The sequence below is a fragment of the Oncorhynchus gorbuscha genome, linkage group LG05 (genome assembly GCF_021184085.1).
Source record: "Oncorhynchus gorbuscha isolate QuinsamMale2020 ecotype Even-year linkage group LG05, OgorEven_v1.0, whole genome shotgun sequence".
Classification (NCBI taxonomy): Eukaryota; Metazoa; Chordata; class Actinopteri; order Salmoniformes; family Salmonidae; genus Oncorhynchus; species Oncorhynchus gorbuscha.
The window spans coordinates 8,232,510-8,245,276 of NC_060177.1; the positions used below are offsets into that span (position 1 = coordinate 8,232,510).

The 12,767-nt window shown below is 44.0% G+C and overlaps 1 protein-coding gene across 1 annotated transcript in view; it reads left to right on the forward strand.

Annotated features, from left to right (window-relative positions):
• Positions 1-12,767, forward strand: part of LOC124035489 (integrin alpha-11-like) — a 204,844-nt gene that overhangs the window by 52,998 nt on the left and 139,079 nt on the right. Inside the window, 2 exon segments of the mRNA XM_046348942.1 lie at positions 1,430-1,578; positions 8,951-9,094. Coding sequence (XP_046204898.1) covers positions 1,430-1,578; positions 8,951-9,094 — 293 coding nt within the window.

A 12,767-nucleotide genomic window follows, 5' to 3' on the forward strand; every position in this document is an offset into this window, starting at 1 on the left:
GAGAGACAGAGAGAGAGAGAGAGAGAGAGAGAGAGAGAGAGAGAGAGAGAGAGAGAGAGAGAGAGAGACAGAGAGAACGAGACAGAGAGAGACAGAGAGAGACGAGAGACAGAGAGAGAGAGAGAGACAGAGAGAGAGAGAGAGAGAGAGAGAGAGAGAGAGAGAGAGAGAGAGAGAGAGAGACAGAGAAGAGACAGAGAGACAGAGACAGAGAGCGAGAGAGAGAGAGACAGAGACAGAGACGAGAGAGAGAGAGAGACAAGAGAGAGAGAGAGAGAGAGAGACAGACAGAGAGCAGAGAGAGCGAGAGAGAGAGAGAGAGAGAGAGAGAGACAGACAGACAGACAGAGAGACAGACAGACAGACAGACAGACAGACAGACAGACAGACAGACAGACAGACAGACAGAGAGAAGACGAGAGACAGAGAGATCGAACGAGAGACAGAGACAGACAGAAAGAGAGAGAGAGAGACAGAGAGAGCGAACAAGAGACAGAGAGAGCGAACGAGAGACAGAGAGAGCGAACGAGAGACAGAGATCGAGAGAGAGAGAGAGAGAGCGAACGAGAGACGAGAGAGAGAGAGAGAGGAGACTTGGCTTCACCCTAGTGAGTCAACGTGGTTCAATGCAGGCCATTGAACTCTGTTTCTAAAGGAAGCTGATAGGATAGTTGCTTTTTATAAATCAGGTCTGGCTCATGCAGTTCATACACCCCAACCAGAGGAATGTCAGCAGCCTATGGTGAACACACACACACACACACACACACACACACACACACACACACACACACACACACACACACACACACACACACACACACACACACACACACACACACACACACACACACACACACACACACACACACACACACACACACACACACACACACACTGGTATGCCTTTAATGGCCCATTTGATGGTGATGTTGTGCAGAGAAGAGAGAGTCACACCACACACCGTAACAACTAGCTGACATTCCTTCCAGATATTACATGAGGAACAGGCTTTGTGCTCCAGGGGGAAAGAAGCTGTGGAAGACAACTGTTGTTCAAGACAACTGGGAAATCCAAGGTGAAACATAGGAGGTCAATACAAAGTGAAGCTGTGACAGACAGGAGAACATTAGGCTGTTAGCAATGACAATCCTCTACCACTGGGTTTAGTGAATACTCTGGGTTTCAGTCATGAATGATTGAATCATTTGGACTCAACAAGGCTGTGTGTGTGTGTGTGTGTGTGTGTGTGTGTGTGTGTGTGTGTGTGTGTGTGTGTGTGTGTGTGTGTGTGTGTGTGTGTGTGTGTGTGTGTGTGTGTGTGTGTGTGTGTGTGTGTGTGTGTGTGTGTGTGTGTGTGTGTGTGTGTGTGTGTGTGTGTGTGTGTGTGTGTGTGTGTGTGTGTGTGTGTGTGTGTGTGTGTGTGTAGGTTACACAGTAACATCGGTGGTGTCGGCCAGGAACGGTCGGCTGTACGTGGCAGGGGCACCGCGGTTCAACCATACTGGCAAGGTCATCATCTTCACCCTGAAGAACACTGGTAACCTCACCATCCTGCACTCCCTCAAAGGACAACAGGTAGACTCAACAACTGGGCTTCCCAAACTCTCTTTTTAACTGGGGCCCTAAGACATGTCTACCACCTATTTGATTGACACAACACTATCCTGAGCCACAACCCAAGTCTTAAACTCCAACCATAAACTGAACAGTTACACAGTGGTATAACACACACTTACACTGGCATCACTCTCTCTTTAAAAGACATATGAAGATCATCCAAGACCCCAATAGTCCCTTCTGCTCATGGACCCCACCCTTCTCAATCTGGTTCTCCCATCACCATCTGAGTCCACCATGACAGTCGTCTTTCCAGTCCTTTTGTCAATCTGGCAACCCAGCCAGGACACAGCATCCATGATAGTCTGCGCTATGGAGTCTAGACAGCCTTCCCACGCCCCCATGTAGCCAACAACATTACACAGATCCCATGTGTTTCCCATCCCTGTCCCCCTTCATTCAAAACACATTCCATCTACATTGTGAATACAAATAGAAAAACAAGCTTCCAGCTACAGTAAACAACACCAGCTAAGAGGATACTACAGTTAGAGATCCATAACAACACCAGCTAAGAGGATACTACAGACAGAGAGATCCATAACAACACCAGCTAAGAGGATACTACAGACAGAGAGATCCATAACAACACCAGCTAAGAGGATACTACAGACAGAGATCTATAACAACACCAGCTAAGAGGATACTACAGACAGAGATCCATAACAACACCAGCTAAGAGGATATTACAGACAGAGAGATCTATAACAACACCAGCTAAGAGGATACTACAGACAGAGAGATCCATAATAACAACACCAGCTAAGAGGATACTACAGACAGAGATCCATAACAACACCAGCTAAGAGGATACTACAGACAGAGAGATCTATAACAACACCAGCTAAGAGGATACTACAGACAGAGAGATCCATAATAACACCAGCTAAGAGGATACTACAGACAGAGATCCATAACAACACCAGCTAAGAAGATACTACAGACAGAGAGATCCATAACAACACCAGCTAAGAGGATACTACAGACAGAGATCCATAACAACACCAGCTAAGAGGATACTACAGACAGAGAGATCCATAACAACACCAGCTAAGAGGATACTACAGACAGAGAGATCCATAACAACACCAGCTAAGAGGATACTACAGACAGAGATCCATAACAACACCAGCTAAGAGGATACTACAGACAGAGAGATCCATAACAACACCAGCTAAGAAGATACTACAGACAGAGATCCATAACAACACCAGCTAAGAGGATACTACAGACAGAGAGATCCATAACAACACCAGCTAAGAGGATACTACAGACAGAGATCCATAACAACACCAGCTAAGAGGATACTACAGACAGAGATCCATAACAACACCAGCTAAGAGGATACTACAGACAGAGAGATCCATCAACACCAGCTAAGAGGATACTTAGAGATCCATAACAACACCAGCTAAGAGGATACTACAGACAGATCCATAACAACACCAGCTAAGAGGATTACAGACAGAGAGATCCATAACAACACCAGCTAAGAGGATACTACAGACAGAGATCCATAACAACACCAGCTAAGAGGATACTACAGACAGAGAGATCCATAACAACACCAGCTAAGAGGATACTACAGACAGAGAGATCCATAACAACACCAGCTAAGAGGATACTACAGACAGAGATCCATAACAACACCAGCTAAGAGGATACTACAGACAGAGATCCATAACAACACCAGCTAAGAGGATACTACAGACAGAGAGATCTATAACAACACCAGCTAAGAGGATACTACAGACAGAGAGATCCATAATAACACCAGCTAAGAGGATACTACAGACAGAGATCCATAACAACACCAGCTAAGAGGATACTACAGACAGAAGAGGCAGAGAGATCCATAACAACACCAGCTAAGAGGATACTACAGACAGAGAGATCCATAACAACACCAGCTAAGAAGATACTACAGACAGAAGAGGCAGAGAGATCCATAACAACACCAGCTAAGAGGATACATAACAACACCAGCTAAGAGGTTACAGACAGAGATCCATAACAACACCAGCTAAGAGGATACAGACAGAGATCCATAACAACACCAGCTAAGAGGATACTACAGACAGAGAGATCCATAACAACACCAGCTAAGAGGATACTACAGACAGAGATCCATAACAACACCAGCTAAGAGGATACTACAGACAGAGATCCATAACAACACCAGCTAAGAGGATACTACAGACAGAGAGATCCATAACAACACCAGCTAAGAGGATACTACAGACAGAGAGATCCATAACAACACCAGCTAAGAGGATACTACAGACAGAGAGATCCATAATAACAACACCAGCTAAGAGGATACTACAGACAGAGATCCATAACAACACCAGGAGAGATCCATAACAACACCAGCTAAGAGGATACTACAGACAGAGATCCATAACAACACCAGCTAAGAGGACTACTAACAACACCACAGATTAGAGATCCATAACAACACCAGCTAAGAGGATACAGACAGAGAGATCCATAATAACACCAGCTAAGAGGATTAGAGATCCATAACAACACCAGCTAAGAGGATACTACAGACAGAGATCCATAACAACACCAGCTAAGAGGATACTACAGACAGAGAGATCCATAACAACACCAGCTAAGAGGATACTACAGACAGAGATCCATACCACTAAGAGGATACTACAGACAGAGAGATCCATAACAACACCAGCTAAGAGGATACTACAGACAGAGAGATCCATAACAACACCAGCTAAGAGGATACTACAGACAGAGATCCATAACAACACCAGCTAAGAGGATACTACAGACAGAGAGATCCATAACAACACCAGCTAAGAGGATACTACAGTTAGAGATCCATAACAACACCAGCTAAGAGGATACTACAGACAGAGATCCATAACAACACCAGCTAAGAGGATACTCAGACAGAGAGATCCATAACAACACCAGCTAAGAGGAGAGATCCATAACAACACCAGCTAAGAGGATACTACAGACAGAGAGATCCATAACAACACCAGCTAAGAGGATACTACAGACAGAGATCCATAACAACACCAGCTAAGAGGATACTACAGACAGAGATCCATAACAACACCAGCTAAGAGGATACTACAGTTAGAGATCCATAACAACACCAGCTAAGATGATACTACAGTTAGAGATCCATAACAACACCAGCTAACCAGGATACTACAGACAGCTAAGAGATCCATAACAACACCAGCTAAGAGGATACTACAGACAGAGAGACCAGCTAAGAGATACTACAGTTAGAGATCCATAACAACACCAGCTAAGAGGATACTACAGACAGAGAGATCCATAACAACACCAGCTAAGAGGATACTACAGACAGATACACCAGCTAAGAGGATACTACAGACAGAGAGATCCATAACAACACCAGCTAAGAGGATACTACAGACAGAGAGATCTATAACAACACCAGCTAAGAGGATACTACAGTTAGAGATCCATAACAACACCAGCTAAGAGGATACTACAGACAGAGATCCATAACAACACCAGCTAAGAGGATACTACAGACAGAGAGATCCATAGATCCAGCTAAGAGGATACTACAGACAGAGAGATCCATAACAACACCAGCTAAGAGGATACTACAGTTAGAGATCCATAACAACACCAGCTAAGAGGATACTACAGACAGAGAGATCCATAACAACACCAGCTAAGAGGATACTACAGACAGAGAGATCCATAACAACACCAGCTAAGAGGATACTACAGACAGAGAGATCCATAACAACACCAGCTAAGAGGATACTACAGACAGAGAGATCCATAACAACACCAGCTAAGAGGATACTACAGACAGAGAGATCCATAACAACACCAGCTAAGAGGATACTACAGACAGAGAGATCTATAACAACACCAGCTAAGAGGATACTACAGACAGAGAGATCCATAACAACACCAGCTAAGAGGATACTACAGACAGAGAGATCCATAACAACACCAGCTAAGAGAGATCCATAACAACACCAGCTAAGAGGATACTACAGACAGAGAGATCCATAACAACACCAGCTAAGAGGATACTAAGAGAGATCCATAACAACACCACTAAGAGACAGAGAGATCCATAACAACACCAGCTAAGAGGATACTACAGACAGAGAGATCCATAACAACACCAGCTAAGAGGATACTACAGACAGAGAGATCCATAACAACACCAGCTAAGAGGATACTACAGACAGAGATCCATAACAACACCAGCTAAGAGGATACTACAGACAGAGAGATCCATAACAACACCAGCTAAGAGGATACTACAGACAGAGAGATCCATAACAACACCAGCTAAGAGGATACTACAGTTAGAGATCCATAACAACACCAGCTAAGAGGATACTACAGTTAGAGATCCATAACAACACCAGCTAAGAGGATACTACAGACAGAGAGATCCATAACAACACCAGCTAAGAGGAGTTAGAGATCCATAACAACACCAGCTAAGAGGACAGAGATCCATAACAACACCAGCTAAGAGGAGCAGACAGAGATCCATAACAACACCAGCTAGAGGATACTACAGACAGAGAGATCCATAACAACACCAGCTAAGAGGATACTACAGACAGAGAGATCCATAACAACACCAGCTAAGAGGATACTACAGTTAGAGATCCATAACAACACCAGCTAAGAGGATACTACAGTTAGAGATCCATAACAACACCAGCTAAGAGGATACTACAGACAGAGATCCATAACAACACCAGCTAAGAGGATACTACAGACAGAGAGATCCATAACAACACCAGCTAAGAGGATACTACAGACAGAGATCCATAACAACACCAGCTAAGAGGATACTACAGATAGAGATCCATAACAACACCAGCTAAGAGGATACTACAGACAGAGAGATCCATAACAACACCAGCTAAGAGGATACTACAGATAGAGATCCATAATAACAACACCAGCTAAGAGGATACTACAGTTAGAGATCCATAACACCAGCTAAGAGGATACTACAGACAGAGAGATCCATAACAACACCAGCTAAGAGGATACTACAGTTAGAGATCCATAACAACACCAGCTAAGAGGATACTACAGACAGAGAGATCCATAACAACACCAGCTAAGAGGATACTACAGACAGAGAGATCTATAACAACACCAGCTAAGAGGATACTACAGACAGAGAGATCCATAACAACACCAGCTAAGAGGATACTACAGACAGAGAGATCCATAACAACACCAGCTAAGAGGATACTACAGACAGAGAGATCCATAACAACACCAGCTAAGAGGATACTACAGACAGAGAGATCTATAACAACACCAGCTAAGAGGATACTACAGACAGAGAGATCTATAACAACACCAGCTAAGAAGATACTACAGACAGAAGAGGCACAGAGATCCATAACAACACCAGCTAAGATGATACTACAGTTAGAGATCCATAACAACACCAGCTAAGAGGATACTACAGACAGAGAGATCTATAACAACACCAGCTAAGAAGATACTACAGACAGAAGAGGCAGAGAGATCTATAACAACACCAGCTAAGATGATACTACAGTTAGAGATCCATAACAACACCAGCTAAGAGGATACTACAGACAGAGAGATCCATAACAACACCAGCTAAGAGGATACTACAGACAGAGAGATCCATAACAACACCAGCTAAGAGGATACTACAGTTAGAGATCCATAACAACACCAGCTAAGAGGATACTACAGACAGAAGAGGCAGAGAGATCCATAACAACACCAGCTAAGATGATACTACAGACAGAACAGGCAGAGAGATCCATAACAACACCAGCTAAGAGGATACTACAGACAGAAGAGGCAGAGAGATCCATAACAACACCAGCTAAGATGATACTACAGTTAGAGATCCATAACAACACCAGCTAAGAGGATACTACAGTTAGAGACCCATAACAACACCAGCTAAGAGGATACTACAGACAGAGAGATCCATAACAACACCAGCTAAGATGATACTACAGTTAGAGATCCATAACAACACCAGCTAAGAGGATACTACAGACAGAGAGATCTATAACAACACCAGCTAAGAGGATACTACAGACAGAGATCCATAAAGAACACCAGCTAAGAGGATACTACAGACAGAGAGATCCATAACAACACCAGCTAAGAGGATACTACAGACAGAGAGATCTATAACAACACCAGCTAAGAGGATACTACAGTTAGAGATCCATAACAACACCAGCTAAGAGGATACTACAGACAGAGATCCATAACAACACCAGCTAAGAGGATACTACAGACAGAGAGATCCATAACAACACCAGCTAAGAGGATACTACAGACAGAGAGATCCATAACAACACCAGCTAAGAGGATACTACAGACAGAGAGATCCATAACAACACCAGCTAAGAGGATACTACAGACAGAGAGATCCATAACAACACCAGCTAAGAGGATACTACAGACAGAGAGATCCATAACAACACCAGCTAAGAGGATACTACAGACAGAGAGATCCATAACAACACCAGCTAAGAGGATACTACAGTTAGAGATCCATAACAACACCAGCTAAGAGGATACTACAGACAGAGAGATCCATAACAACACCAGCTAAGAGGATACTACTGTTAGAGATCCATAACAACACCAGCTAAGAGGATACTACTGTTAGAGATCCATAACAACACCAGCTAAGAAGATACTACAGACAGAAGAGACAGAGAGATCCATAACAACACCCATTGATAGAAACAGGGCTGGGTTCAAATACTATTTGACATCATTACAAAGACTATAGCTGGGCTTGACTGAGCTCGCCTGATGCAATGGATCGAACGGAATAGTTCCAAAGTGTAAATCATTGGCAGTCCAGATAGGCTAAATAAAACGTTAAACGTATTTGAAAAGTTCAAATGGTATCTGAACCCAGGTCTGGTTGATAAAAGGCTTGGTTGTTTTGCGGAGCCAACTAGCCTCTACATGGAAACATCTGTGTCTGTTACCTGAACGATGATGATGATGACTGGAATGCTATGCTAATGAATGCTAAGGACGTTTGCTGGGGGCTTTTAATGATGTGGTGAAGGATGTGGTGAAGGACGTGGTGAAGGACGTGTGTAGGACGTGTGATTGTGGGGATCTTAATGATCTCAGTTGGTTAGCATGGTGCTTTTAGAGGCTGATGTGCCAGCTGGAGTAATGGGTTCGATTCCCACATGGGCCACATCTACTGAGTATGAAACACTATGTGTTTACTCTGGATAAAAGTGTCTGCTAAATAAATGTTGTTGATCCAGGCTGCTGATGGTCTGGATGTGTGGTTATATTTCAGATCGGGTCGTACTATGGGAGTGAGATCTCCCCGGTGGATATAGATGGTGACGGAGTAACAGACAACCTACTGGTGGCAGCTCCCATGTTCTTCAGTGGAGGCTGGGAGAAGGGCAAGGTGTACATCTACAGAGTGACTGAGCTGGTGGGTGGGCATGCACACACACACACACACGCGCGCGCGCACGCACGCACACACATACGCGCACACACGCACTCACACACACACTCACAGATGTACGAATGCTCACACACACACGTCACACTCGTGTGCACACACATTCACTTACACACACGCCCCAGGTCCCGTTACCAAACACAATTAAAACCAGGTCAGCACAGAATACGAAACACCTTGACCAGATCACATAGAGACAAACTATCCCAGTGCATTGTATTTACATTACAACACATCAGACCAGACCTTCCAGAGCCTTGATGGGTTAGTTAACCCACTGGTACAACACAGTCTACCAGACCTTCCAGAGCCTTGATGGGTTAGTTAACCCACTGGTACAACACATCAGACCAGACCTTCCAGAGCCTTGATGGGTTAGTTAACCCACTGGTACAACACAGTCTACCAGACCTTCCAGAGCCTTGATGGGTTAGTTAACCCACTGGTACAACACATCAGACCAGACCTTCCAGAGCCTTGATGGGTTAGTTAACCCACTGGTATAACACAGTCTACCAGACATTCCAGAGCCTTGATGGGTTAGTTAACCCACTGGTACAACACAGTCTACCAGACGTTCCAGAGCCTTAATGGGTTAGTTAACCCACTGGTACAACACATCAGACCAGACCTTCCAGAGCCTTGATGGGTTAGTTAACCCACAGGTACAACACAGTCTACCAGACATTCCAGAGCCTTGATGGGTTAGTTAACCCACTGGTATAACACAGTCTACCAGACGTTCCAGAGCCTTGATGGGTTAGTTAACCCACTGGTACAACACAGTCTACCAGACCTTCCAGAGCCTTGATGGGTTAGTTAACCCACTGGTACAACACAGTCTACCAGACGTTCCAGAACCTTGATGGGTTAGTTAACCCACTGGTATAACACAGTCTACCAGACGTTCCAGAGCCTTAATGGGTTAGTTAACCCACTGGTATAACACAGTCTACCAGACGTTATAGAACCTTGATGGGTTAGTTAACTCACTGGTACAACACAGTCTACCAGACGTTCCAGAGCCTTGATGGGTTAGTTAACCCACTGGTACAACACAGTCTACCAGACCTTCCAGAGCCTTGATGGGTTAGTTAACCCACTGGTACAACACAGTCTACCAGACGTTCCAGAGCCTTGATGGGTTAGTTAACCCACTGGTACAACACAGTCTACCAGACGTTCCAGAACCTTGATGGGTTAGTTAACCCACTGGTATAACACAGTCTACTAGACGTTCCAGAGCCTTAATGGGTTAGTTAACCCACTGGTATAACACAGTCTACCAGACGTTATAGAACCTTGATGGGTTAGTTAACTCACTGGTACAACACAGTCTACCAGACGTTCCAGAGCCTTGATGGGTTAGTTAACCCACTGGTATAACACAGTCTACCAGATCTTCCAAAGCCTTGATGGGTTAGTTAACCCACTGGTACAACACAGTCTACCAGACCTTCCAGAGCCTTGATGGGTTAGTTAACCCACTGGTACAACACAGTCTACCAGACGTTCCAGAGCCTTGATGGGTTAGTTAACCCACTGGTCATTACCAGAGTCTTGATGGGTTAGTTAACCCACTGGTACAACATCAACAGTCTACCAGACTTTTGGCACCTGCAGTCACACAGATGAAATGAACAGCCTCCCTCCCTGTGCCAGCACGCCGTCTTCATTAGAGTCTTGGTTGGTTAGTTAACCCACTGGTACAACACACAGCCGTCTTCATTAGAGTCTTGGTTGGTTAGTTGTAGAACACAGCCGTCTTCATTAGAGTCTTGGTTGGTTAGTTAACTCACTGGTACAACACACAGCCGTCTTCATTAGAGTCTTGGTTGGTTAGTTAACCCACTGGTACAACACACAGCCGTCTTCATTAGAGTCTTGGTTGGTTAGTTAACCCACTGGTACAACACACAGCCGTCTTCATTGGAGTCTTGGTTGGTTAGTTAACCCACTGGTACAACACACAGCCGTCTTCATTAGAGTCTTGGTTGGTTAGTGTACAAGGGCACCATGAGCTCAGTAGGAAAGCATTCACTACATCAAACTGAATTAAAAGCCTGTTATTTCTCTCTCTGTAGGTGGAGATCTGCAGAGGAATTCCTGTAGTTTTGAGACTCTGATTCTCTCTCTCTGATTCTCTCTCTCTGATTCTCTCTCTCTGATTCTCTCTCTCTGTTTTTCTCTCTCTGTTTCTCTCTCCCTTCCTCTGTTTCTCTCTCTCTCTCAAATATACTACAAGGGGTACCTGTGGACTGATAAGGGCTTGATCATTAAGGTTCCCCAAACAAGAAAAAAAGACAAGGGATCCCCCAACTAAGGACACAAAAGGGGTGTTGTGTTTTAGGTTAAAAATAAGTGACAGAGAGGTGGCCTTCCATTCTACCAATAAGCCACTGTGGAATGACAGTGATGGTCTCCCCATCCCACCACATGTTTCTAATGTTCCCCACTGAGTATAATCCTCTCTGTCTCACACACACACACACACACACACACACACACACACACACACACACACACACACACACACACACACACACACACACACACACACACACACACACACACACACACACACACACACACACACACACACACACACACACACACACACACACACACACACACACACACACACACACACACACACACACACACACACACTACCCTGTCCTCCTCTTCCTTTTAAAAGACAACTGAACAAAAACAAGTGATGTAATGTTTCAGCCGTTCATAGGCTGTAGATTAGGGAGAAAGATGAGACAGACTGGAGAGTGATAATGTGTGTGGCCGATGACGGCCTCCATACTTTCTTCATGCTGAGGGATTGTACCTTTTTCCAGACTGAGGATAAACCTAATTCTACTCCGACTGACTTTACACCCACTGTGAATACTCAAAGTTCCTCAGAAACATCCCTAAAGAAACATCCAGAAGCCTTGTTTGCCTTTGATCATGTGACACTTGGATGAATCACCCATCCCTCATGTTGACAATGTTTTTGGGAAATCATATTTCCATCCTGGGATAGAAAATGGGTTAAACCCTTCCTCTCGCGTGAGCAAAAACAATGTGGCTTGAGGTTTTCAGTTGATTTCAAATTCAAAACTCACAACTCCCCAGTTATTGTTTGTTAGTTACTTTGGTCTATTTATGCAAACAAAAACAAAAGGTTTACAACATGTTTTGTTTAGCTTCTTTCTAAATGTCTCATTATGAGCTGTGTAAATTTGGAAACAAATGACAGCTTCTGTAAAGACTGAAGGGGAAAGTTAAAGACAACAATGTCTCTATGTCTCATTATGAGCTGTGTAAATAAATGGAGGACTGTCCACTTTGGTCTATTTATGTAAACAAAAACAAAAGGTTTACAACATGTTTTGTTTACTTTCCTAAATGAATTTGGAAACAAATGACAGCTTCTGTAAAGACTGAAGGGGAAAGTTAAAGACAACAATGTCTCTATGTCTCATTATGAGCTGTGTAAATAAATGGAGGACTGTCCATTTGAAGAAGATCATCGATGGATGACTGAGATATCCCAGAAGCCTGTGGGGTGGGGCTACCCGGCCGCAGCACAGGAGATAACAGATTTAGAACTTACAGTTTTTCTCAATTGCTAAAACACAATTTC